This window comes from Pongo pygmaeus, chromosome 11 (assembly GCF_028885625.2).
Source record: "Pongo pygmaeus isolate AG05252 chromosome 11, NHGRI_mPonPyg2-v2.0_pri, whole genome shotgun sequence".
In the NCBI taxonomy this organism is placed as follows: domain Eukaryota; kingdom Metazoa; phylum Chordata; class Mammalia; order Primates; family Hominidae; genus Pongo; species Pongo pygmaeus.
In genome coordinates, this window is record NC_072384.2 from 100,914,580 (window position 1) to 100,933,087 (window position 18,508).

General features: G+C 42.3%; 1 protein-coding gene across 1 annotated transcript in view; it reads left to right on the top strand.

Moving 5' to 3' along the window:
* Positions 1-11,018, top strand: part of LOC129031072 (aldehyde oxidase 4-like) — a 71,889-nt gene extending 60,871 nt beyond the window's left edge. The window contains 8 exon segments of the mRNA XM_054476821.1: positions 1,686-1,766; positions 3,276-3,328; positions 3,850-3,964; positions 4,149-4,214; positions 7,305-7,490; positions 9,388-9,479; positions 9,481-9,547; positions 10,965-11,018. Coding sequence (XP_054332796.1) covers positions 1,686-1,766; positions 3,276-3,328; positions 3,850-3,964; positions 4,149-4,214; positions 7,305-7,490; positions 9,388-9,479; positions 9,481-9,547; positions 10,965-11,018 — 714 coding nt within the window.
* The last annotated feature ends 7,490 nt before the right edge of the window (positions 11,019-18,508 follow it).

An 18,508-nucleotide genomic window follows, 5' to 3' on the forward strand; every position in this document is an offset into this window, starting at 1 on the left:
GAGGTAAAAAGCAGAAAAGACCTACCTGGCTGGCATCAGTGTAATCTGGCCATGTTACATCTGATGCCTTCTGAGAGTCCCTTCCAGGCATCTTGGGCATGGGCAGTGCCTCTCCTCTGGCTTTAGCCTCTTGTGCCCTGCCCCAGCCCTATCCTGAGCACCAAGTCCCCTCCAGTCTCATTCTATTAAGGCACTTCACCCCTTGCGGGAAGCCCTTATAGATAGTTTCCTTTTCAAACCTAGAGATTAGAGGTTAGAGGAGCTGGAGGGAGGGACCAGGTTGTAGGGTCCAGGAGGGAGTTATTGCTTAATGGTTGTAGAGTTTCTGTTGGGGTTGATAAGAAAGTATTAGAAACAGATAGTGGTGATGGTTGCACCAAAAAAAATGCATGTAAGAATAAGATTGTTTTTATAATGGATACAGTTCAAATTACAGCATGAAAACTTCTTTTAGGACTATGTGATCATTGCCAAGCCACCTTTGAAACAAAGTAAAATTCTTCATCTGGAGTCCAAAAATCTAGGAAAACTCTAAAGGGAACAGAAGACTTTCCGTACACTAGCTTCCACCTGGCTTGGGAAGAAATGCACCCAGCAGATTGAGAGAGTGCTCCTTGGAATGAAAAGGGTGATGACTGGTCATCTGCGTGTCCTTCAGACAGCCTGCAGCTCCTCAGTGGGCTTTCATGGTGGGTTGATTATGAAGAGATTTCAAGGCTCACCAAGACCCACAGCAACCCAAGTCTCTAGATTTTTTTTCAGCCAACAATCACATCAGATTTTCAAAAGAAACATACAGCAAAAGCTGAGGGGTTTTTTTGTTTGTTTGTTTGTTTTGGGTTTTTGTTGTTGTTGTCGTTGTTTTGAGATGGGGTCTCACTCTGAGGCTGAGATAAATGAGTAAGGGCAAAGATCAGAATGGATTTGTATTGGAATTACAAGTGGAAGCCATGCTGGGGTCCACAGACACTCAGGAGTCAGCAGGTGTAATCTCAGGAATCCAAGATTTTACCTCAAAAATTTTTATTTTCACTTTAATGATAAACTTTTAAAAATTAAAATAAGTACAGGTATATTTCATATCATCTGAATGACTGCTTTATAACTGGAATATTGCCGTGAGATCTCTGTCCACATTTGAGACCAAGAGTATGCTTTGTGCTAAAGCAACAAGAGCAGAGATGGACTTCATATGTAAAGGATGTTTTCTTGCCCAGTGGTGAGTGGATGATGGCAAGATATAAAATGCAAATGAATATAGTGGCAATTTCAGTAGGAAGAGTGGGGAGAAAATTGATCCACCCACTAGCACATAATAGGCATGTCAAACTCCAAAGTACTTGTGCCACAGCAGTCAATACTTTTTCCACATTCCGAGCAGCAATTTAGCTCCAGAAAACAATATCATCGATCAACTAAATTAGTGTTGTTATTTTGAGTTTCATTGGCATACAGATGGGTGTGCACACTCTGTGATTATGTGTTTGTTTTCTAGTTATAAAAGAGCTATAACTCTAAGGAGACTCCACCCAACTTCATTACTCAAGTTTAGGAAACCCTGTCTAGATGACTAGGAAGCAGGTTCACCAAACTGATGGTCTGCATTTGAATCAATTTAAAGAGTTAACATTTTGATATTCCTTGTGCCTTTTATTTCTGACATTATTTCAAATGTTTATTTTTAGAATGGCTGCCAAACTCTTATGGCCCGTCTTCATCCCATCATCAGGAAAAACCCTGAAGGAAAATGGGAGGATTGGATGAGTGTTCTCTACATTATCCCTTTCCAGAAAGGCAACTACATCCAGATAGGAAACAGTCCTAGACGCATGGGCTGATGGGTGGTGCCCCTTCAAGAAACAAAGCATGTACTGGCATTTACTTCTATTTTTTCAAAAGGGTAAAAGAGATGACTGTATACATTGAAACCTGGCTTTATTTCAGAGCCTCATTTCTCACTGAGCATAAGAGCAGGACGGGCTCTAAAGTAAGGCACACCTAGGGTTGCTGTCCCTGTTTCATCACCACTAGCCTATGGGGCAAGTCACTTACCCCATCTGAGTCTGTTTGGTTGCTGTAAAAGAAAAAAAAAAAAAGCACTGTAGGCTGGGTGGCTTATAAACAACAGAAATTCATTTCTCACAGTTCTGGAGGCTGTGAAGTCCAAGATTACAGCCTCTGCAGATTTAGTGTCTGGTGAGTGTCCGTTTCCTGGTCCACAGATGAGGCTTTCTCGCTGTGTTTTCACAGGATGGAAGGGGCAAGGTAGCTCTCTAGGGCCTCTTTTATGAAGTCACTAACTAATCTCATTCATTAGGGCTCTGCCCTCCTGACCTAATCACCTCCCAAGGACCCCACCTCTTAATGCCATCACCCTGGGGGATTGAGATTTCAACATTAGAATTTTGAGCGAACACAAACATTCAGACCATAGCCTCAGGGTCATGGAGTTTGTTTTCTTACCTGTACAATGGAGATAATAGTAGTCCTAAGATCAAAGGATTATTGAATTTCTAATAATAATAGTTATTATTACCATCTTGATTATTATTCCCCACTCCTATACAGTTTACTCCAGCAGGAAAACTGACATAATCATATATTGAGACAGCCAAATTATTTGGGAACAAAGCAGGGTAAAAATACCTATGTGCATACCTATACAGAAGTACTTAAATATAGCCTAGCCCTCTCCCTAATTTAAAAAGCCAAAAAGTGGCCAGTCACAGTAGCTCACACCTATCATCCCAGCACTTTGGGAGGCTGAGGCGGGTGGATCATTTGAGGTCAGGAATTCGAGACCAGCCTGGCCAACATGGGGAAATCCCACCTCTACTAAAAATACAAAAATTAGCCAGACAGTAGTGGTGTGTGCCTGTAGTCCTAGCTACTCGGGAGGCTGAGGGAGGAGAATCCCTTGAGCCTAGGAGGTGGAGGTTGTGGTGAGCTAAGATTGGGCCACCGCACTCCAGTCTGGGTGAGAGAGCGAGACCCTGTCTCAAAAAAAAAAAGCCAAAAAGTGTGAAAAATAATAAACTAAACTTTACACTGTGCAGCAGCCCTGCAAAACAGAGTCCCAGAGTACAGCTAGCAGCTGCCCTTAAAAACCTCCATTGAAAAGCATGACTTGCAGCTTGTACCCAGGCCTAGGTCTCACTGCAGGGAAGTGTGGGTGCAGAACTTGGGACAAACAAGAGAAGGCAAGCCCAGCATGGAAGGCATTTCCATTACTTTCCCCAAATTTATATTTTTTTGTAACTCATCATCTCTTTCAGATTGCAAAAGCCTTTGAAGAATCCATCAGTCTCTCAGCTACTGGATATTTCAAGTAAACGGCATTTTTACTTTGGTTTAAACTACACTTGGGCAGGGGTGATGTGCACTCATCAGTCTGGACAGATGTCCAGATAGTGCCGGAGCTCTGCTGTGCTCAGTGTTAACTCCTTAAGTCATGGGGTCGTGGAGGGTGGGGAAGGAGATCTGGGGGAGGGCCAGGGGCTGGGAACAATCCAGAGGCAGCAGCTGTTCAGCAGCCGGGAGGGACACCAGGAGGGACACCACAGCTGTCTATACATGTCCTGGCCCATCCCAGGAACTGTGTACTGGAGGGCAGGGGTCCAATACCAGCTGATCTTCTCCCCGTGTCTTCGGTGGAGCCTTGCGGCCCTGACCTCGTGGTCCTTGCAAGAGAAGATGGGGAGGCCTCCAGCCACTGGGTGCAGACGCTGCCTGGAGCCCCTGCGGGGCAGCCCTTCTGCTCTGCTCATCTCCAAGATTCCACACCATGGGGTGATCCAACCACGAGTGGGAAAAGTGCCTCTTCTCCTCACTCCTGATTTCTCTTCTCAGAGGCTACCAAACAAATATGGACTGGGAGAAGGGGGAAGGTAATGCTTACCCGTATTATGTTTATGGAGCAGCCTGTTCTGAGGTTGAAGTCGACTGTCTCACGGGGGCTCATAAGGTAAAGACTGATGTTTCTATTACACCATCTTCCATGTAAACACTAACACGGTAAAGAATAATCAACATTGTAAATAATAATAACCTTGATCCTCCCAATGAAAAACTAGGGATAGGTACATAATTTTAGTAAACATTTATTTTAAATAAGTAATATTTTCCATTATCTATTTTCTCTGGCACAGCTTCTTAGGACCGACATCTTCATGGATGCCGCTTTCAGCATAAACCCAGCCCTGGATATTGGACAGGTGAGTGATTCCAGAACCACCCCACAGGGACTTATGCTCAATCCCATTTAGCAGCTATTCACTCAGAATACTATTTTCCAACATGCTCTAAACCTTTTTTGAGGGATGGAGTCTCACTCTGTCACCCAGGCTGGAGTGCAGTGGCACAGTCTCAGCTCACTGCAACCTCAGCTTCCCGGGTTCAAGCGATTCTCCTGCCTCAGCTTCCTGAGTAGCTAGGATTGCAGGTGCCCACCACCATACCTGGCTAATTTTTGTATATTTAGTAGAGACAGGGGTCTCACCATGTTGGCCAGGCTGGTCTTGAACTCCTGGCCTGAAGCAGTCCTTCCGCCTCGGCCTCCCAAAGTGCTGGGATTACAGGCATGAGCCACCGCATCCGGCCATGCTCCAAACCTTGTTCATATCTAGTGCAAGTATTCTGTAATACGTACTGTCTATTATGCACATGCATACAACACGTAGAAAAAATACTGAAAGTAAATTCAAGAAAAAGTTAATGGTTTATCTACATGGCAGGAATATATATGATTTATTCTGCTTTATGATTCTCTGTGTTTTCTAATTTTTCTTCAATTAGCATTGATATGTTCATAATTAGAACATTACATCGATATAATAAAGTTACGTTAGTGTTCATATTAATATTGAGTTTAAACAGACTGCACAATTTACAGAAATTTAAGAAAAAAAAAGTTTAAACACAATTTCCCCCACTTGCTGAATTTAATTCTGATTTTTATCTTGCAAATAAATAAAATTAACTCACCCAAAGTCTTTTTAAACTTGGTGTTGAAACCTTCCCAGCTGTTGGCACAGCCTTGCTTTTTTCTAGCCCTGTTACTCAAAGTGGGGCCAACAGACCAGCCACATTGGCTTGCCCTAGACCTGCTAACCAGTTCCAGGTGAGGCCAAGACAGTTGGTCCACAGTCTGCAACTAAGTAGCAACCGGGAGCGCTTGAGTAGCCTGGCGTCAAACCCTGACATATGGTGCTTTCGTCTGCCAGCAGCTTCTCACCATCCTGGGTCCTAAGAGACTGGTTTACCTCGCTAGCTGGGCTGATGGGCTTTACAAGGAACAATTTGATTGGTCCCCCAGTGTTTCTCAAAATATGGCCCTTAGACACTGCAACAGAAGCTCCTGTAGTGCTTATTGAAAACACGAATTCCTGGGCCCACCCCAGGCCCAGACGTACTCCATCATAATTGTGCCGGGCTGTTATGGCCTAGCACAATTTTGTTAGGTGAAAATTGCTCTTAAGCCTGTAAGTTTGAGAACTACTGCTAGCCCCAGGCCCTACCTTCTCTCCCCATTTCTTTTCCCCTCCTCCCAGCTAATTCCTCCCTCGTTATTGCTTAAGCAAATGCAAAAAGGAAGATGATCAGGAAAACCCTACATTTACCCCATCAGAAAAGGGAAGAAAGCCAGAAGTGTGTTAGGCTGAATCTCTTGGGCTTTGATCTTTCCCTTTAGAGACACGCATTGTTATTTCCAAATTTAGCATTTAAATTTACTTACCTTATTCCTACATTTCATGTTTTAATAAAAATGGAAACTGTAACTCTCCAATTTGTTAACTCTCCAATTTTTTTAAAAGGTCGCTTTAAAAGCAACCTTTTTCCTAAAGCAACCTTTTTCCTGGAGCATAAATGTATGTAAATAGAGCTCATCATGGCTTTTAATAAATATAGTTATTTCTTCCAATCTACCCTGTTTAGCATTGATCTAGTCTCCCTGGTAACATGAAGAAAAGTCAGCCGGGTGCGGTGGCTCACGCCTATAATCTCAGCACTTTGGGAGGCCAATGTGGGTGGATCACCTGAGGTCAGGAGTTTGAGACCAGCCTGGCCAACACATAGTGAAACCCCATCTCTACTTAAAAAAATACAAAAAGTAGCTGGGTGTGGTGGCACATGCCTGTAGTCTCAGCTACTTGGGAAGCTGAGCAGGAGAATCGCTTGAACCTGGGAGGCGGCGGTTGCAATGAGCCAAGGTCGCACCACTGCACTCCAGCCTGGATGACAGAACAAGACTCCATCTCTCAAACAAAAAAAAAAAGAAAGAAAGAAAGAAAAGAAAAGTCGACAAATCCAGATATTATAATGAATTACAGTGTCCTAATTCTATTTATTGTACTTCGTATTCCCTCAATGTTAACTTCTTTTTCATCTACTTCAATAGACATTTATGGAGAACCTATGTGCCAGGCACCATGCTAAGAACAGAATATAAGAAAGCCAGGCCTGAGATGCTCATAAGCTAGTGAGAGAGGGGAGGAGAGTGAGAGTGAGAGGTGAACAATGAAATACCCTCCAAGCTCCACCATGGGCAGGAGTGTGTTCCAGGTGCAGTGAGCCTGGAGGAAGCAGTTCCTAAATCCAACTAGGGAGTGCTGGAAGGATCTTAAGATGCCAAAGGGGCCCTAATCCTTTAGCTGAAATGTGGAGGAGGAATAGGAGTGTGCCAGGTGGACAAGTTGGGGTGGGAAGGGGTGAAGACAGTCAGGAGAAACTGCATTTACCAAGACTCAGAGATGAGAAAGAAGCTGGTGGGTTTGGAGAATTAGCAGGAATGTAGCCAATGTCAGGCACCTGGAGTGTGAGGTACCTGAGGATGAGGCCAGGCAAGGTGGCAGGCACCAGTTCTAAAGGACCCGTTGTAAAATCCACTGCAGTGCTTTCAAGAATGGCTTATTGGCTGGGCGCGGTGGCTCACGCCTATAATCCCAGCGCTTTGGGAGGGTGAGGAGGGCGGATCACAAGGTCAGGAGTTCGAGACCAGCCTGACCAACATGGTGAAACCCCGTCTCTACTAAAAATACAAAAATTAGCAGGGTATGGTGGTGGGCGCCTGTAATCTCAGCTACTCAGGAGGCTGAGGCAAGAGAATTGCTTGAACCCAGAAGGCAGAGGTTGCACTGAGCCGAGATTGTGCCATTGCACTCCAGCCTAGGTGACAGAGCAAGACTCCGTCTCAAAAAAAAAAAAAAGAATGGCTTATTATGATCCAGAGCTCCACATTTATTCACACTGTAATATTTATTCAACCAATATCAAATTCTTATAACCTGTGAAATTTTTGGCCGTAGATTGAGGGAGCATTTATTCAAGGCATGGGATTCTATACCATAGAAGAACTGAAATACTCCCCAGAAGGTGTGCTTTATTCTCGGAGTCCAGATGACTACAAAATCCCCACTGTCACTGAGATAGCAGAAGAGTTCTATGTCACTTTGGTGCGTTCCCAAAATCCCATAGCCATCTACTCATCCAAGGTAAGAACTTAAACCTCTGTGTTAGCTGGCTGTGGCTGCCATAACAAAGTACCACAGACTGGGTGGTTTAAACAATAAAGATTTATTTTCTCACAGTTCTGGAGACTGGAATTCCGCTACCAAGGTGTTGCCAGGTTGGTTTTCTCCACGGCCTTTTTTCTTGGCTTGTAGTCATCCATCTTCTTCCCTTTTCTTCACATGATCATCCCTCTGTATGTGTCTGTGTCCAAATTTCCTCTTCCTATAAGGACACCTGTCATGTTGGATTGGGGCCTGCCTGAATGACCTCATTTTAACTTAGTCATCTCTGTAAAGCCCTCTTCTCCAAATACAGTTCCATTCTGCAGTGCTGGGGATTGGGACTTCACCAGGTGAATTTGAGGAGGACACAGTTCACCCCATAACAATTTCCTCTTGCAAGAAATTATGAAACCATCCCCTGAATTTACTATGTCCTTTGAACTGCAAATCCCAAAAGGAGAAAGAGAAAAGAAAAGCATGCTTGTGGCAGAGTGACACTGACTCCAGAAGCCTAAGCCGGATCTTCATGTTTTGCTAGAGACCATGAAACAAATCTAAACCAAACAAGGGTCAAGAAGGCAATGAACAACTTGGCTCATGAGGCTAAGTGCCATTGTGAGATAAACTCACATTGTAGGCAAATTCCATCCACCCAGAGCTTTTCTGCACTGTTCCCACCTGTCCTCCAGACACAGTTCTTGCTGACACTGCCTCTTCCACACCATCTGCAAGTCAAAATGGGCTTTTGACCAACTTTCTCCCTGACTCTTTGCTCTGAGGTGTTCGTAGCCATTGATATCTGAGGTGTTGGTGCCATGCTTCCTGGAGCAAGAGGCCTTCAACTGGCCCATAAAGACCTTGGCAAGAAAGGGCTCTCACATACAAGTGTGAGAAAAAACACAACTTCCCCAACTTATGTTCTGGTCTGAGCCCACATCTGGACAGACAGGTGGTAACTTTAACCTCAGGTTTCCAGAGGATTCCCTCTTTCCTGGGAGTAGCTCGCGATTGCTAGGAAGGTGAGACTTCCTATCTGAATGGTCTCTGCCTCCACTTCTACACCAGACTTTGGCCATGGGCATTTCTAAGCTGGCCCAACACAGCACACAATCCTGCCACTTGGGGTCTAGCTGCCTCCCTGCCAGTTCTGCTCCAACTAGGGAGCCAGACCCCTCGACTGTCACCCCTTCTCCCGGCCTCAGAGGAACCTTTCTGCCTACCGGCCCCCTTTCTCCCTCCATATTTGCCTCAGAGGAACCTGGAATTTTGACAACAACCAAAGCCTGGGGAAGCCTTTATCTGCTTTCAGCCTTTGTCTCATCCCTCCACCAGGACCTTGGACACAGATCATAGACCAGATTACCTGCAAGAAAGCAGGAAGAAAAATCAGTACAAAAAAGCATTGGTGAATCATTTGAAATATAATGTCACCATAATGGTAACTCAAAAGCATTTGTGTCTAACTCAAGGCCAAAATGAAACAATCACAATCTTTGCAGTTGAACTTGAAAGACAGTGAGGTGGTTGCCTCTTTTCATGTGTGGTAACTTCCCTGGCATAGATTGGATGCTTTCAAGTTACCATTATGGTTGGAGCATCCTACAGGGCACTAAAGGCAACAGGAGTTTTAGCCCCTCCCCTCACATCAGCTGATGTGGTATTTTGATTAACTCAGTAACCAAATTGCATTTTCACCAGCTACTCTGAAGTGGACACCCAAATCACCATGCGGGGGAATTTGATTCTGGCAATTTGGAAGCACTTATAAAGCCAGAGGAGAATGTGTGTGTGTGTGTGTGTGTGTGTGTGTGTGTGTGTATACAAATTAGTCCTAAAAGAACCGTGCATTCCTGACAGCCTTTTGTTCTTCTCTCAGGGATTGGGTGAGGCTGGAATGTTCTTGGGGTCCTCCGTGTTGTTTGCCATATACGACGCGGTGGCTGCTGCCCGCAGAGAGAGGGGGCTCTCTCGTCCTGAGTAGCCCGGCAACCCCTGAGATGATTCTGATGACCTGTGTGGATCAGTTCGCCGACATGGTAAGGGAGGCCCCTATTGTTGTCATGGACTTTCAGGTTGTTGGTATGGATCTGACAACCATGACGATGTTACAGGGCAGGTTCATCTTTTTCAGTGAAAATTCTCACTTTGCCCTCACCTGCCACTTCATGTGCGCTTTTTCTTTTTTTTTTTTTTCAAGATGGAGTCTTGCCCTGTCACCCAAGCTGGAGTGCAGTGGCACGATCTTGGCTCACTGCAACCTCTGCCTCCCGGGTTCAAACAATTCTCCTGCCTCAGCCTCCCAAGTAGCTGGGATTCCAGGTGTGTACTACCATGCCCGGCTAATTTTTGAAGTTTTAGTAGAGACAGGGTTTCGTCAGGCTGGTCTTGAGCTCCTGACCTCGTGATCCACCCACCTCGGCCTCCCAAAGTGCTGGGGTTACAGGCGTGAGCCATTGCGCCAGGCCTCCATGTGTGCTTCTTAACAACTGCAAAGTGAGGAAGCCTCTTCAAATTATGATTTGATTCTTTCAGACCCCAAAGAAAAACACACTTAATTGAGCCAGTGTTAGCAGCAAATGGGCATGGTAGGTTGCTTCTTTAAACATTTTATCAAAATGTAGCTGATGTGGTATTTTTGATTACCTCAGTAACCAAATTACATTAACTAGATATCTGATCTGGTCAATCGTGCAGAAAGTATTTGTTAAGCAAACTAATAAAAATAACTTAAATGAAAATATCAAGTCACTGGGCACACCTTGATATGCCTTGTAATCACAGAGTACACTTCTATTTTCCAGTGGCTAAAAATATACCCGGAACTAGCATTCAAGCCTAGTCCTCTATTGAACTGCTTTCTGTAGCCCTAAGTGAGACTTTGGTTTAAAATTAGATTGCACTTTATGACTTGGAAATTACGGGGCTTCTGAGTAAGTTGCATCTTATCCCAAACAGAAGTTTATGAGGATAAGAAGGTTTATGACTCAAGGACTGAAACAAATATGAGAATTATATAATTTTGATATGAATAAAATGGACATTGACTTGTTCATTTTTAAAAAACATAATTTGTCTTCCGGCCAGGCATGATGGCTCACGCCTGTAATCCCAGCAATTGGGGTTGCTGAGGTGGGTGGATCACTTGAGGCCAGGAGTTTGAGGCCAGCCTGGCCAACATGGTGAAACTCCATCTCTACTAAAAACACAAAAATTAGCTGGGCATGGTAGTGCATGCCTGTAATCCCAGGTACTCAGGTTGCTGAGGCACAAGAATCGCTTAAACCCAAGAGGTGGAGGTTGCAGTCAGCCGAGATCATGCCACTGCACTCCAGCCTGGACAACAGCGAGATTCTGTATCAAAAAATAATAATAATAATTTGTCTTCTGAATTACAGCATTTTAATATAATAACGTTTTATTAACAACTATCTTTCTTCTTTTGATCTTTTTTAGATTCCCAGAGATGACCCTTCGACATTTACACCTTGGTCCATCCGTGTGTCTTAAGCCTATGTTTTCTAGAAAATGAAAGAATACATGATTGACCTTAAAAGCCTCAAATCAGAACAAAATACAGGTTGGCTCCCAATTGTCAATGATAATTTTAGCATCGTTTAGGTATTCTCTGTGGTTTAGATCACTACATGATTATATTTTAGGATGCAAATTTTCACCAAAAGGTATAATGAAGCTTAGAATCAAAAACTCAAAAATTCTCATTTTCGTTTGCATTATCCTGAAAATCTACATCAGCATGATTTGAAAGCATGATAGAGTTTTTATTAATCTGGAACAACTTAAGAGAGACTATTCATGCTTTGTTCTTCAGAAATCTGCCCAAAGTTCAGTAAAATTGTCCACCTGCAAAACTCTGAGGAATGGATTCCCCCAAAGCCAATGGTGTGCTAGTAATGGAAAAAACCCTGATTTATGCTGTTTGGCCATTTCTATGGTGTAAATACCCCTACCCTGGCCAAGCCACTGATGTGAGGTCTCTGAATGTGAAGTTGAAAGCTTGCCATCAGCTCTTGGGAGTGGGTAAGAGCTATCTCCAGCACTACAAACGCACCACAGTCCTTGGGTTCCTGCCACCCCCACATGGTCCATTTAGAAGAGGCTTTGGGAAGTAACCATCCAAAGCCTCCAACTGGTCCTCATCTGCCATGAGCCATGTCCATGGTACAACTTCTTCCTCACCTGGGAGGCCAGGGGATCATTGTTCATGCTGAGTAAAACAATGATCTCAAATCACTTTTGAGTCCCTTGTTTTGGCTTAGTGTCCAAAAGGTGAAATCAGCACTATCTTCCTTTTGCCGTCAAAGGGGCACGAAATCCTCAGGGTTATTTTTTGGTTATTTCTTAGCTGTTTTACATTGCATTTTCCTGCAGAAATGTAGTCTTATACCAGAGATGATGTTCAGACTCATGTGAGGTTTGCAAACACAAATAAGAAAAGAAACTTCTGTACTGAAAACACAAATAAATAAATAAATAAATAAATAAATAAATAAATAAATAAGCATTTGTCAGGGATCTGTGTGCTAGATATTAAAGCTCTGCATCTATTAATAGTAATTTTATGACAGAAGGATAAGTTTAGATGTGTGTCAGACCAGGTTAGAAGAGAAGTCGGGTGGTAGAAAGGAAAGACTTCTTTCCAAAGAAAAAGGCTCACCAAGCCATGTCTCATTCTGTTTTTTTCAATGTCTCTTATTCTGAGAGGAGAGAGAGGGAGTCTTTAAGTGTTTGAATTCATTCAATAATCTAGATTGCCCAGAACCTAACCCACAAAAACTCATTGTGCCAGACAGAACAGCAAAAATAGGGTCACTGGTATATTTTTCTAACAGTAAAATAGGAAGACACATTTACCACAAACATAAATTAATTACAGAAGTGTTATACTTCATAGACTGTAAGGACAAGGCCTCTGATATCACAGAAATTGCATTTTTACAAAATAAGTCTGATCATTTCAGCAGTATTTTATTAACTTGAAGAATTAGGATGGGAAAGTATTCACAAAAATAGTGCGTGTTAAAGAATAGCAGGTTTCAAACATAGGATTAATATCCTAATGCCTTTAAAAATTAGATTGACAATTTAGAGTGCCTGTTCTATTACATACTTAATTCATGTCACTAATTTAGATAAATATCTATCATTGTGTGTCCAATTCTAAAATGTTATTACAGTGAGAGCTGGGCTAAAAGTATAAGATGCCATCTTTTTAACCAGTAGATTCTGTAAATGATCAAGCACCCTTTTAATGATAAAAGCCTTTGATCATTAACTCTGGGCAAAACTGCTAGTGCCTGTTACTGGTTATCATTACTGATGCTTCATTGTGGATTTAATAAAAGTTTATCAGAAGAGAAACGATGTGTGGCAGTTACCACACTTGCTGTGCTTCTCCTTTCAGGTTAAAGTGCCTGTGTGGCCAAAGATATCCTAATTCTTCTGAGCCAAATTTTATGATGGAGCTGTTTTGCATCACCTTACAAAAACTGGGAAAATGAAGCTGAGTGAATAGTAGTAGGGATGGAGTTGATTTCCTTTCAGTATCTTGAAACTGCCGACACTCACATGCACTCAGGTTTTGGAAAAGTTCAAGAATGTCTGGGACAGGTCTTAGAGGCCTATGTTGCTTCTCTATTTTTTTTTTTTTTAATATTTAAGTTCAGGGTACATGTGCAGGTTGGCTATATAGGTAAACTTGTATCATGGACGCTTGTTGTACAGATTATTTTGTCACCCAGGTACCAAGCCTAGTACCCAATAGTTATTTTTTCTGATCTTCTCCCTCCTCCCACACTCCACCCTCTCAGTAGCCCCAGTGTGTGTTGTTCCCCTCTATGTGTCCATGTGTTCTCATCATTTAGCTCCTGTGTATAAGTGAGAACATGCCATATTGGTTTTCTGTTCCTCTCAGGGTCACACTGCTGTTCAATTTCTGCCTTTAACCAGCTCTGCTTCTCCCATCTTCCTCTACCAGGTGTTGATCCCTAAGAAACATCCTACTCCCCAAACTCTATCTCAGCCTTTCTGAAATGTGCCCCAATGAGACTGCCCTGGGAAGGGCGTGACCTTGAGGAAGAGGCTGTCTGCCCTGAGGCAGCCCCTGAAGGAACTGGCAGCTGAGGGTATGTGCGGACCTCACTCCCGGGCAGGGCACAAGCCCTTCCTCATGGAAGATTTGAGTGGAAATGGATCACACAGATCAGTGGGTCACTTCCTGGCCCACCACACAGATCTATCAGAGTTATTCTTCCTAGTAGTTATTATTCCTTAGTTTGCTAAGGATAATGGCCTCCAGCTCCCTCAATGTTCCTGCAAAGAACATGACCTCATTCTTTTTTATGGCTGTATAGTATTCCACTGTTTATATGTACCACATTTGCATGTACACATATGTTCATTGCAGCACTATGTGCAACAGCAAAGACATAGAATCAACCTAAATGTCCATCAATGGTAGACCAAATATGTTGTTTCTTTTAAGGAAAAATAATTTATCTGTACTTGATACTTTCAGTGATATAAACTGGCCATATTTTTCACACGCTTAGAACACACAGTACCATAGGTGGAGTTCTCCAGAGGCTGACACAGAGTTTGGAGAGTAGGATGTTTCTTATGGATCAACACCTAGGAGAGGAAGTTTGAAGAAGCAGAGCTGGGCAAAGGTAGAAATTGAACTGCAGTGCAGCCTGAGAGGCATCAATAAGCCAGCAAGGACTTCTGGGAGCAAACACTGCCCCACACAGTTGCCCTACCTAGGCTGAAATGTGCCATTCAGGGAATGGCAGAGTTCTAAAGCCCTGAGCCCCGAGTTGACACAAGCTGAATCTATCTGTAAGGCAACAGTATGAGAAAACATAAGTTTATCCCAAAATGTCATAGGAATGCCTAGGTGTTAATTGTAGTGTTAATAGCTATTTAATATCTAATATTCCCCAAAACTTACAGTCAAAGGACTCTGGTCACCAAGTCAGTCATTTAATTCACCTGCTAGGGAATATCCTATGAGACACTTCCTCTTTGTCATTTATTAAATTCATATCTATATATAGTGATTTATTTTTAGAGTCTTTCCTTAGTTCCAATTATCTAGTTGTCTATCCTTATACTAATACCCGATTAATATGGACTGCATGGCATGTTCTTTTTTTTTTTTTGAGACAGAGTCTCACCCTGTCACCCGGGCTGGAGTGCAGTGGTGCGATCTCAGCTCACTACAACCTCCACCTGCCAGGTTCAAGCAATTTCCCTGCCTCAGCTTCCCAAATAGCTGCAACTACAGGCACATGTCACCACGCCTGGCTAATTTTTTGTATTTTTAGTAGTGACGGGTTTTCTTCCTGTTATCCAGGATGGTCTCAATCTCCTGACCTCGTGATCTGCCCGCCTTGGCCTCCCAAAGCCCTGGGATTACAGGTGTGAGCCACCGTGCCCGGCCACTCCCCTTATTTTTTTACATTCTTGTTAGCTATTTGGTTTCATACCAAAAAAAAGAGTCATTTTATCCAATTTCTCCTAAAAACTTAGGTGGGATTCTAATTCAAATTGTAAATATATTTATATTTACATTTATAAATTGTAATACATAAATTAAATTTATATATTAATTTTAATTGAACTTACTTTTTTATTAACTTTGCATCTAAGAACATTATATGTCTTTTGATTTGTGCAGATTTTGTTTCATAAGTAGATCCTATACTTTTGGAGGGAGGAGGTTAATTTTATTCTTACATATTCTACGTTTGGGAGCTACTGTGAATGGAATTTTTTCTACTTCCATTCTTAAGTGCTTATTTATACAGTAGCAAAAGCTATTAATTTTTTAATATTTATATTATATCCAATCACCAGTTCAAGTTTTCTTCTCTGTTAATGTTTATATTAATGTTTACCAGCAGTTATTTCACTTTTTCATTATTTTACTACATCTATTACATTACAACCTCCAAGGCAATCTTATACAACAATGGCAAGAAAGAGAATCCATATCTAATTCCTGATTTTAATTGAATTTTTTGGTTATTGGTTATTGGTTTTTGTAAACAGCCTTGTTACATTAGTTTCTTCCTGTTTTCTTTAGAGTTTTTCTTAGGAATGGCTGCTGAATTTATCAAGTAACTTAACAGCATCTATTGATTTAATCACAGTTTTCCACCTTTTTTTGATGTAATGGACTAAGTTAGAAGTTAGTTGACAGATTTCTGACGAACCACCCTTGTGTCCCAGAAATAATCCTTATTTGATATATTATCCCTTGATACACTGATGGATTTTATTCACTAATATTTTACTTAGAATTTTTCTATTTATATTCATAAACAAGGTTCTTCTGCAACTTTTTTACTATCTGTGTTGGGTTATATTTAAATTTTACTAGGTGTATAAAACAAATTAGGGAGAATTTCCATTTATATATGCTAGGGAGTGTTTAAATAATATTGCCATTATCTTAATGATTACATGAAATTCATCTGTAAGTCCATTTGTTTCTGGTTCGTTATTCAATGACATTTTTAATCTTTTCCATTCTCTTCCATAACAAGTTGTCTTATTGTTTACATTAGTGTGTTACCTCTTTGACCAGTCTATATTTTTATCCTCCCTTTTATCACTTCAAGTGATTTTCTTATAAATAGTATACAGGATACCTAGATTTGAGGATTTCTTATCACTAAATCTGCTAATCATTATTTTTAAGTGGTAAGATTAATTTCATTTAGATTTCTCATGATGGTTAAAAATTTTAATTATTTACTTCACACCCATTATATTTATTTTATACATATTATATATCATTTCAGTTACATGTATATAATGTATATTATATGTTTTACACTGTGGTTTCCATTTTTTCCTTTTTGTTTCTTTGCTGGTATACTCAAGCTATGAGCAATTCTGTTTCTTCTCTTGTTACTTTGGAAGTTCAACTGAACCATAAGTTGTTCACTTCCATTTACCTGCTCTGACAGACATGTATTTCTCCACCTCTATTTGAAAACAAGATATCGAATATTTCCACTGCAAAAAGTTACTCTTTCCTGGCCTCCTGCTCCATCTGTCTCGTATTTCCAGCCCTTTCCCCAGTAAGCTAATACTTTGGTAACTCTTTTACTTTTCCTCCTCCCCACAGCTGTCCCCAAGCCTTAAGTTACTGCAGTTGTGTGTGTGTTCATTCTAGACTGTTAATTGAATTTCCCTCGCCATATGACTCTTTTTAGCATTTATATGACACATTCCCAAATAGCCTGCCCTTATCCGTTTAGACTTTCTCTCCCCTTCACCTTCTTATCTGAGCCGGGTTTTGTTTGATTTTTTTTTTCCCGAGATGGGGTGGTCTTCCCCTGGGCGGGAAGTTTGCTCCACTTACTGGGTCTCCAATACCCTTGTTGCCTCTCCGCAACCAGCAGGTGCTAGTCTACTGCCCTCTAGTGTCCACTGTGGCAGATGAGAGCTCCATGCCAAGTGATTCTCCTTCATAGAAAACTTGTCAGCCTAGTACCTTGTAAGAGTCTATTATCCTCGGAGCTTAAATGTGGTATCAGGTGATACCATGTGGGTGTCCTTTCTCTTCAATCCAGCCATGAACTTGAGGAGCATTCCAATCTGTAGACTCAGATTGCTCTTCAGCTCAGAGAAAATGGTTCATGTTTAATAATTATTTCTCCTTTATCTATCCCTCTTTCTACTTCAGCTATTCTATTTACGCATGAGGTCTCTTGCATTTAGAGGCCTCTTATCCTGCTCTTCATGGTTCTACTGCTGTACGTCTTTGCCCTGTGCTAAGATATTCACTGCACTTTGTCTTCCAGGTCCCTAATTTGGGTTTCAACCATGAGCATCCTCATCTGCCGGACTGTTTATTAGCTGGTTTACGTTTTCTTCAGAAAGTCTTTTTGGGGGATGCAGTTTAATGTTCTTGTTAATATTCAAATTGACAGTTGTCCCCTCCAACAGCTCTCTTTTGCTAGGGGTGAAGATTATTCTATTTTGAATCATCTTCTCTCAGGCTCTTGGGCCTGTATTAGTTCCCCAGGGCTGCCCTCGCAACATAGCACACGCTGGTGGGCTTAAAACGACAGAAAGTTGTTCTGTCACAGTTCTGGGGACTAAATGCCCAAAATAAAGCATCAGTGGGGTCATGCTCTTCTGGCTGTCTAGGAAAGAGTACTTCGTTGCCTTCTCCTCAAGTGTGGTAGTTACCAGCCATCCTTGGTGTCCCTTGCCTTATAGATGCATCACTCCAACCCTTGCCTGCATCTTCACAGGCTTGTCTCCTCCACGTGTGTCTCCAAACCTCCTTCTCCTTGTAAGGACACCAGTCATCAGATTTAAGGTCTACCCCAATCCAGTACGACCTCATCTTAACTTGATTACATTTACAAAGACCCAGTTTCCAAATAAGATCACATTGGAAACAAAGTTCAATCCACAACAGGCCGCCTTAAATTTTTTTTTATTTGTCAGCTCAATGGGCTCCAGCTTAGTTAATAGGGTACCCTAAGAGGCACTGGCCAAGGCTATAGAAATGACCCTAATTCACTCTCCTGGCAGGGCAGAAGCAGGAAGGCTGCCAGGGCCCTGTTGAGGCAAGTGGTTGAATCGCCTCAGCCTCACAGCCCTCCTGCTCCTGATACTAATCCTTGCCGAGACTCTGGGACAGGAAGGGTTCGGCCCACCCATCTGGCTGTCTTGACATCCTATTCACACCAATGGCTTTCTCTCCAGGTGCCCTGCTCCCACCCCCATGACCAAGCTCTCCTCCAGATTTACGACTTTGGGGGTGCTGATCTCTAAGCACCACCACTTCCAGCCTGAGGAGGAAAGAACCCCTCTCCTACAGAGCCCAAAGCCTCACTGGCACTCAGCTTTCCCTAGGTCCAGCTGTGCCTGGCTCAGCAGAGGCAGGAAGATGGGAGCTGGGGGAGAAAGAGAAGGAAACTTGAAGTCAAAAAGGCTGAGAACAAAAGATCTGG